The sequence below is a fragment of the Anthonomus grandis genome, chromosome 13 (genome assembly GCF_022605725.1).
Source record: "Anthonomus grandis grandis chromosome 13, icAntGran1.3, whole genome shotgun sequence".
Taxonomy (NCBI): Eukaryota; Metazoa; Arthropoda; class Insecta; order Coleoptera; family Curculionidae; genus Anthonomus; species Anthonomus grandis.
In genome coordinates this window covers 9613048-9623398 of record NC_065558.1, presented here as the reverse complement: position 1 = coordinate 9623398, position 10351 = coordinate 9613048, and the positions used below count along the sequence as shown (strand labels likewise).

Below are 10351 nucleotides of genomic sequence, written 5' to 3'. Positions count from 1 at the left end.
TCTTTTTGACGTTTTTTGTTGGATTTCTGTTGGACAGCCTGCGATCAGTCAAGGACATTGGCGTGTATAGGTTGGTCCCACTGCTTAAAGTGACATTCATTTATGGTCTGTTTATAGGAATGCGTTAATAGGGCCGACGCGTAACAGAACGCGAAGCGATATACGCGCGCTGAAAGTTTTTAACCAATCAGACGAAATCGGCGCAGCAAAGAAACGTTTTCTGGAATTTTCCTCAATATTTATTATTATCTATTTTAATAAGAAAATCAACCTTTAATTCCGTGATAGCGTAATAGCGTAAATCGTTCATAGTTTTCTCAATATTTATTTATTTATTTTTATACTCTTGCAATCAAATTGTAAATGTGAACATGTGAAGAGTGCTCACTGGTATAAAATATAAAGAAGAAAAAAAATACCTGTATAAACTCTAAACTATTCGAAAAAATTATATATACATAAAAAATCATATATGACACTTACTTTAGATTGCTGTTCAAAATCGCAGATCAAAGTTGTCTTACCACGCTATTAGAAAAAACTTTTATTTTTTTTATTTCACATTTTAGTATGATTTTATTACTCTCATACATCGTTCAATTTATAGGAGTTAAACTACTTGAAGTTAAACTGATATAGAACCAGACCTGGTAATAAAATAAGCCTGTTCGCATCAAAACAGCTCTTCACCGTCAGCTGCATGTCCCCAAACCACTGTACGAGCAACAGATCTCTCTGACATAAGGGAAAAAGTGTGTAATTTTCTATATTGGAAAACTTAAGAGCAAGATTATTATGTATAGATGAGGAATATTATTGGTAAAAGAATGGATTTTTGGGGCACCACAATATTTAACATTCTTTTCGCAGAAGACACTCTATACCTACCCTGAGAACTTTGGACCTGTCCCTCAAATAAAATTTATAACAGTAAGGCAGAGTAATGCTGTATTGTTGCTAAAATTGTAATATATTAATTTTCTCAGCAAGAGATGAGACACAGTCGAATGCTTTGTTTAGGTCACAAGAAAGGACGGACTTATACTGGAGATTTCAATGGAAAAGTTTATTCCTCTAAAGAGGTACAAAAGTTCTTCTTTTCCATCTTGGTTTTCTTCAGAGCTTCGCAGTTTGATCATAAGAAAGAAACAAATTCACAAAAAGTTTAAAATTAATGGTCAACAGCAGAATTATGATGAATTTGTACAACAATGTGAGTACTTAAGAGAGTTGTGCTATCAACAATACATTAATAAGGTGGAAATGAATCTCGCTGGCAATCCAAGGTACTTCTGGTCATATATTCAAAATAAAAGAACTGGTTTTAGTCTTCCCTCCAGAATGACATACAATAACAGGATTAGTTACTTGTTTCTTTTTTTGTTTTTTTTTCTCTCGTTTTCTCCATTTAAACTGTGAATGTTAGGAAGGTTAAGAGTTAAAGAGTAGCTTTAAGGTAATCTTCGCCTTCTTGGCAATGTAGTATTAAGTAATATTGTAAGATTAATATTGCTTTTTTTTTAATAAAGACATATTATTATTATTATTATTATAGTATGAATATCTCGGATACTGCGGATATGTTTGCAGAATACTTTTCATCCATCTATTCGGATGAGCAAGTCAATGACATCTTTTGATTTTAATAAATCTATTTGTCTGAGTACTTTAACTCTGTCAACGGAGGATGTTTATGAGGTTAATACTTCCTCTAAGAATAAGCTCTGCGCTGGACCAGATGGGATTCCGGCATTCTTCCTATAAAGAAATGTGTTTGTGTTCTTACGAAACCAATACTGTTCATTTTTAACAAATCTCTAGGTACTGGTTCTTATCTCACTCTCTGGAAGAGAAGTTTTCTAAAACCCATTTTTAAATCTGGTAGTAGAAATGAAATTTCCAATTATCGGGCTGTGTATAACCAATCTGAGTTGCCAAAGCTGCTTGACTGCCTGGTCAGTCATAGGATTGCCTGGAGTTTTAAATCTTTATTTAATCCTGAGCAATTTGGATTTATAAAAGGCAGATCTACTGATGCTAATTTGGTGCTGTATGTCAACTACCTCAACCGCTGCTTGGAGAAGGGACTTCAGGTTAACTCAATATATACAGATTTTTCCAAAGCTTTTGATCGGGTTAACCATGGGGCACTCTTGAAGAAGCTTAGGGCTTTAGGTATTGTGGGGCCTCTTCTTCAGTGGATCTCGGGATTCATCAGAGGTAGAACCCAGATTGTTAATCTTGGAGGTACATGTTCCTTTGAAATTTTGGTGCCATCTGAGGTGCCACAGGGCTCTCACTCGGGCTCTGTTTTGTTTTGCCTCTTTTTGATTGATTTAGTTTGGAAACTTGAAAATTGTCGTGTGCTAATGTTTGCTGATGATGTGAAGCTATTTATGCTTATCACATCCCTTTCTGATGCTGTGCTCCTGCAAAAAGACCTCAATTTGTTCTTTGATTGGTGCCACTTGAATAGAATGTCCCTTAATATCAATAAGTGCCATAAGATTACTTTTTCTAAGCAAAGAAACCCTATTGCTTTTCTTTATAAAATAAATAACGTAGCAATTGGTGTCAAAACAAAGGTTTCTGACTTAGGAATATTTATTGACTCCAAGTTGTCTTTTAAAAGTCACATCAATCAGGTGACTGGTAGGGAAATGAAAATGCTGGGTTTTATCCAACGGTCTACAACTGATTTGTCTTTGTTTACTTTTAGATTACTTTATTGCTCTCTTGTTAGGCCCATCTTGGAGTATGGCTCAATTGTGTGGTCCCCGTCATATAACTGCTACATTGAGCAGATTGAAAAAACTGAAAATAAATTTTCAAGGGTGGCGGCTTTTAGATGTGGTTACAGGAGACAGGAGTATTACTATCAGTAGGCCAGGGATAACCTGAACTTATCCACATTAGAGTCATGAAGAACATTACTCGACTTGTTTTATGCATAAGGTTTTAAATGCTACTATAGATTGTCCCGAGTTATTGTCTCTTTTAAACTTAGGGTGCCTTCCAGATTGAATAGACAATTAGAAATATTTTCAGTCCCATTCCATTATACCAATTATGGCATTAATGAGCCAATTACACGAATGGCTCGAAGTGCTAATGGTCTCTCAGGACAGATAAACTTTTTTGACTCTAGGATTACATCTTTTAAGGGGCAGTTAAAGAATATTATTACATAGGGGCTTTAATTAATTAACTCATCTACACTTTTCATTGATTTATAGATAGTTTTGTATCTGAATATATATGTTTGTATGGGTATGCTATGTAACACTTTTGTAAATGGATTCCCTAAATAAATAAATAGATTTGCAAATGATTCATAGGTATCAGCAAGTAGATTCAATATATCCAATGTTGTTCTTCGCTGTAAGAAATAAACCAAACTAATCTTTCATGAAAGACCCAATGTTCAATAGGCCTATAAATTTTTTGATAAACATCCTATTTATATTGATTTATGAAATTGTACAAATTTTAGTATAGTAATTAAAGTAATAAGGAAAAAAACTTAATTTAAGTAGTATTATTTTAATACAAACCGAATGCATCGCGGAATAAAAGTGAAAATATTAAAAACTAATAAGATCAAATTTTTTAAGGGTTTTTTCGATATATTTTTATAATTATTAATTAATCTTTCTTAATAATATTTAAGTTAATTTGTAATGCACAGTACGTGGTGCGTAGCGGAATAAAAGATTTTTCTGATGGGAAGTGACATCTCGCCAGTCAAGGATGACAATAAAATGGATTTTCTTACAATTATTATTATTTTTAGAATTTGATTTTTTTTTTTAAATCGCATTCATAATGACTCATGAATTTGTACAAATGTAAGTATGGTAAATTTAGGATACGTATACCAAAATGCTGATTTTGACATATTTAGTTTAAAAAAGTTTCCCTTAAGTATCGCTTTTAATAATGTTTAACAATGATCCGTGTTAGACGAAATATTTATGAATTTTTTAACGTAAGAATTTAACTATAAATTTGATATTAAAACTGACTGAATTAATATTTAAAATCTTCTGTTGGTAACATCGGTACAGCTAAGCATCAAAGCCCCGCGCCTGCGCCCGACACCGGATCAGAAGGAATCGGAATGAAAATGGCAAGATGGAGTCAAAACGACTGCGGTTTCTGTAATCCATTTTGTACACAAAAATTAAGGGAACAATAACCCGCAAACAGTGTTTAAGTACCCTTTAATACTTGTAAAATCATTTAGTGAAAACGGTGTCGCGTTTTTTATCGAAACACTACTGTTCTGGGACTTATCCGGGGTTGATTACTGCTCATCGTAAGTAGCCTTTCAAATAATAAGTAATTAGCGTTTCAGGTTTTCAGTTAAATCGAAAGAGAGTCTATTTTTATTGTTTTAATCGGTGATTCCTTCTTAAAAGAGTCGCTCGTATTTGGCCGATATTCTTAAGAAAGTTAAAAACGTGTGAAAATGCTGTATTTTTACGATATTTGCATCGTTTTCAGGCAGTCATTAAACTCTCCTAAAAATCTCTGCTTCTGATTATAGATTAGCCATTGTGATCAAGAAAAATTAATCAGATCAATATTGTTACTTTGAAATGTGTTTTAATTGACTCGTTTGCATGAAATGTTCACGTTTTATTACATAAAATTGATTTTTTAACATGGAAATTACTCTTTTTTTACAAACAACTTAGCTCTTTAGGTAAATAAATGGGTAAATAAACAAACTTGCCATTTGAGTTATTTCATGCAATAAGACATAATTACTCATTTAAAACAAATATAGAATGTGTATATATCATAACAAATGCATAGGCTTTTTTGTGTCAACCATTTTCTGTTTTACTAATATTTAGTTTGATAGTATCATGAAAATTTGTTGCTATTAAGGTAGTGTGTGATCTGAAATATCCAAGTTTAGGTCATTGGCCCCTGAGTGGATAATAATTCAAAATATTTACAGGATTTTTATCTGTATACTCATCACTTAAAAATTCATAGGTACCTAGTATTTGCAAAGAAGGTTGTCAGCAGGATTGACATTCAGGACAAGTTTCTTGGATGTCCTCAAAGTTGCACATTTTAGATTTACCAATAACCATTTGATGATAAAAGAAACTGCAAAATGCAACACTGCTGGCAGAGCCTTTCAGTGGCACCTTTGAGAAATAAACTGCAAAATAGAATATTAGCAGCGGCAATTATATAAATATAAGGAATTAATGGCATTTTGCAATAAGGAACATTTAGATCAATTTTTTTACTTTTTTTGTATACCTACATATGGGATTTTTTAAAAAAATACTGGAGCTTTTGTTTTTGGAAGTTTAATACAACATCGGATTCTTTATTAAATCAGTCAATCAATGGTGAGTTAGGATAATAATACATAGATGTGGATTTGTCTAAAAAGTTTATAGAAGATACCTCAAAATGACATTAATAAATATTGCAAAAAACATATTCATGAAAGGCAAAAGGCAACTCAAAAACAGTAGAAGATATAGTAACAATAGATATAATAACAGTAGGAGATATCTATATTACCCTAAAAACTTACTAAGAATTGACCATAAAATTTAAAAATTTAATACTTAATATGGTGTTCTATTTAAGAAATGCAACTTTTATTGTTTAAGTTTTTTGTATTTCATGCCATTGTTATTTTATTAGTTTAATAAATTTTTAATTGTTTGAAAAATATGGTGTTTTCCCTTTTAAATGGACTACTTTATCTACATCCAAGAAAATACCATTATCCATGACAATATTGAGTTTTTCTTTATTGAGAGACACTGATATATACAACCTATTTTCATCCTTAAAATTAAAGTTGCTGAAAATATATTTTTATACATCCATCAGACAATGTATCTTTCCTAAAGTTTTCAAGAAAGCCTTAATTACACCAATTTTTAAGAATGGTAATTCAAATGATGTGAAAACTATATAGCCAATCTTTTTGCTGTATGAGTATGCTTCTCAAGATTATAGAATATTTAGAATATGGGCAAGAACAGGCTTCAAACAGGCAAAAATACCACAATGGAGATTCTCAACTAATTTACCAACATCATAAATTGATATGAAAACTCTTATAATTTTTTAGCTTTGGTTTAATATTTGACTGTCTCTCATGTCACACTACTCAATAAACTAATATTATATATGAAAAAATATAATTATGTATTCACTTTTACCTTAGCAATTCTTCACACATAATGTAGATGAAGTTGATCCCACAAGGATCTATCTTGAGTCAATTACTACTTTCAAACGCAACTTTTATTGTTTAAGTTTTTTGTATTTCATGCCATTGTTATTTTATTAGTTTAATAAATTTTTAATTGTTTGAAAAATATGGTGTTTTCCCTTTTAAATGGACTACTTTATCTACATCCAAGAAAATACCATTATCCATGACAATATTGAGTTTTTCTTTATTGAGAGACACTGATATATACAACCTATTTTCATCCTTAAAATTAAAGTTGCTGAAAATATATTTTTATACATCCATCAGACAATGTATCTTTCCTAAAGTTTTCAAGAAAGCCTTAATTACACCAATTTTTAAGAATGGTAATTCAAATGATGTGAAAACTATATAGCCAATCTTTTTGCTGTATGAGTATGCTTCTCAAGATTATAGAATATTTAGAATATGGGCAAGAACAGGCTTCAAACAGGCAAAAATACCACAATGGAGATTCTCAACTAATTTACCAACATCATAAATTGATATGAAAACTCTTATAATTTTTTAGCTTTGGTTTAATATTTGACTGTCTCTCATGTCACACTACTCAATAAACTAATATTATATATGAAAAAATATAATTATGTATTCACTTTTACCTTAGCAATTCTTCACACATAATGTAGATGAAGTTGATCCCACAAGGATCTATCTTGAGTCAATTACTACTTTCAATTTTTATTAACAATTTTCTACCAGTTACATATCCATATACCATTTTTCATTTTTGATGATATCTCTCTCTCCCTATATAAAGAAAATGTTGAAAATATCATGGCGAGGGCAGGAGTGATATAGAGAGATGCCAAGGATTGGTTGAAAAGCTGAAGCTTCAATTGAGTTTCAATAAGACACAAAGAATTCTATCTTTTTAGACCTTAAAATATTGATTGTTCTATCTTTTTTTATATGATTATTATTGTTTTCTTTATATTAAGGGAAATATATCTGCATTCTTTACCTGCTTGGATGTACACATACACCAATAAACCATGATTCTGATTATAATTAAAAAAATAAAATTAAACAAATCTCATAAATATTGCCTAAATTCATAACATTTAAAAACCAGTTAATACCAAAAGTACTGAAAAAAATTTAACATTAAATAATCAGTTTTTGAGTCATCAATCAGGGTTTAGAATTAACTATTAAACTGAAACAGCACTACAGATTGAATTTTCCAAATGGAAGATCCAAGTAGACACAACATATGGGCTTTTGTATTTTTGTATGTGTAGTTTTAGTTTTCCTGTACCATGGACACATTGTTTAAAATGCTGTAGTTATATAAAATAGTCTAACAAAAATAAATATCATTATATCATGAATTCAACAATTTACCACACATCTAAAAAACATAGTTATTTAAATTACTGAAGAATTTCATCAATTGACCATAAATTGCTATTTTAGTTATCTTGTTTAGAGTACTATTTAAATTTTACATTGGTGACATCCCAAAGTTATATATATTTTAAGTTAAGACTAAGATATATATGATCATTAGAGTAAGTTAGAGTAAGCTTTAGATATTGGTCCTTATATTTCTTTATATTAGGGTTATTTAAAATAAATGAATTGAAAGTGTTTAAAACTCTGTAAGGTGTTCATTTAATTCATTTGAAACATGATCAAAACTACCTCCAGAAAGAAGGGTAAAAAGGAGAGATAACTCTGGGGCTACATATTTGATTTGCACTTATGTAAATTTTTGCAAGACAAATTCAACAGAAGAGAATTTTTACGTAAAAGTAATAAAAAATTGACAAGAATAATTACTGATGGTTTTGTGAGTCATATTTTATAAGGTATAGCATTAAACTTTAATTTGATAGCTAGAAATTGTGCCAAATTATGTTATATCATCATGTTGAATAAAGTACATCAATTCCATGACTGTTAGAGTGCATTAAAATCTTATTTTCAAAAAAAAAAAAAAAAAAAAATGTGTTCAGGCAACTTATTCCTTCTTGGCGCCCACCTGATTGCGCCATTTTGACAGCAATAAAACCCTAATAACCACTTGGGTCATAAAATGACCCAAAATTTGCATATTTTTAGGGAGAGCTAAGTACTTTTTTTAAATTATTTTATCTTACCTACCAAGAATTATAACTTAAGAACCTGCCTACCTTTAAATGTAAGTTGAGCAGGTTGGCAAATTTGTAATATCAATATTAAATTATTGGATCATAATTTTAGTTCCGATTGAGTATTCAATGAGGAAGATTTGCGTTGCCTCTGTTTTGTAAGCAGGTGCAAGTTTTTTTTTTATATTATTATAAAAGTGAGTTATTTATACCTATACAATAAAAGAATTTTAATTTTTGGTGCAACAAAAATAAAGAACTAAAGATTTTGCTGGATTCTTGATTAGTTTGGTTTGGGTGTTAAACAGTCACAGAACAAAACTAAAATGCCTTATGCCTCAACATCTAAATAGTTGAAAAAAAAGATTTTATATATTTATGAAAGTGGTCCAAGAAGATATGAAGATATAAATTAATGTTGTAGAGAAGAACACCCCCTTACTGTATTTAAATTTAGATACAATTTATAATATTTGTCTATCATTTATTTACGGGTATTAACAATTTGGCACCCTTATTTGTGGCCTTGTTTTTATGTATGTATTAACTGTACAGTGCCCAAATTTCTTATTTTTATGCTATTACTTTGTTGGAGAGTGGATCCTGATGAAAACATTTGATGAAGATCATAGGGTGAAAAGTTATATAGCTTATGGTATTTTGATTGCATAAGCGTATAGCTTTTCCCCTTTGGCCTTCATACCAACACCTCATTGCAGCCATCGAGAAGCACTATCAGCATTTGGTATAAATTTTAAATAAATGGTTTTGATTCTAGAAATAATTTGTATTAATAGATTAACTTTAAAGAGTTTTTGTATCCCCAGTAATTTTTTTTCTGCCTGATTGTTAATTTGTAAAATGTAAAATTAAATGTAGTGTAATTATAAAATGAAAATAAGGAGGATTTGAGGGTTTCCTAAAATTTTAGAAATATTGATATTAGGTTAATTTAACTAATTGATTAAGTAGGGTAAGAAAGTATGTATGACATGTTTTTATTGGCATTTCTTGGTCTTTAAAATCATCAGTGTAGTGATAAGTTTTAGGGTGGTCGTATTGGGTTGACAGTTTTGTTTTATTTAAACTCCCGTTTTTAATTTTGTGCAAAGAAAAATTTTTGAAAATTAGGTGTTTTATAAATTGAACCGTATTGTTTTAGAAAGGACCCAATGAGATGAGCAGCAGAAAAACGAAATGTGCCGTCTAAAGCGATGGACTCCTACGGAGACTTGTTTGGGGAAGATGGAAGTGGAATGCTCGAAAGTCTGCCCGAGCTGGGAACGGCCGTGCATCTTGACCGTTCCGGCCCTCCGGTGACCGGACCCCAGGCCGCCCCGAGAGATAGAAATGCGCCACAAAGTTATCCGCCACCGCCAGCTTATTCTCAGGTAGAACTCTTTATTAAAAAATGTGGCACATGAGTATGGAACCTTTTGTAAAAATCATTAATGAATTGAATCTTTTTCCTAATACCTTTGAGGCCTATATTGCTGGAACAAACCAATTTTTAGTAATTATTTGCTCCCTATTTAAAAGACAGGCTTCTGTGTGCAAAACTATTGTTTATAACTATCTACATGACAGTCCTTTTACAGGACTCACCACTTCAGAAACTGGCTTCATTTGGCTCAAGTAGCTCCTCATTTCCCCATATGGATCCTAATACACAGCAGAGTGCGTACGCGCAAGGTTACGGCGCGACAGGTGCCGACGGCAGACCGTCCATGGGACCTCCTGGAGGGGCTTACGGACAACCTCAACCTCGTCAAATGCCGAGGCCTCCAGTAGCACCCCCTGGCCCTGGTCAGTATCCCTATCAGTCTGCCACTGATACCATGTATTCGATGTCTGACATGCAAGTCGGAGCCGCAATGGCCGATCCGAACGCTATGCAGGCTGGATGGGGACAACATGCAGCGGCAGCTGCAGCAGCAGGATATCCGGGAATGCATCGGTAAGCGTGATGACACCGTTTTTTTCTCTTTAGTTT

The 10351-nt window shown here is 31.8% G+C and overlaps 1 protein-coding gene across 4 annotated transcripts in view; it reads left to right on the top strand.

Moving 5' to 3' along the window:
- Positions 1–4111: 4111 nt before the first annotated feature.
- Positions 4112–10351, top strand: part of LOC126743476 (chromodomain-helicase-DNA-binding protein 7-like) — a 52489-nt gene continuing 46249 nt past the window's right edge. For 3 of the 4 annotated variants that reach the window (XM_050450577.1, XM_050450575.1, XM_050450574.1), the window contains exons 1-3: positions 4112–4318; positions 9521–9749; positions 9957–10315. In XM_050450577.1, coding sequence (XP_050306534.1) covers positions 9573–9749; positions 9957–10315 — 536 coding nt within the window. In that variant the 5' untranslated portion in view covers positions 4112–4318; positions 9521–9572. The remainder of the gene's footprint in view (positions 4319–9520; positions 9750–9956; positions 10316–10351) is intronic. The other variant, XM_050450576.1, reaches the window with a different exon arrangement.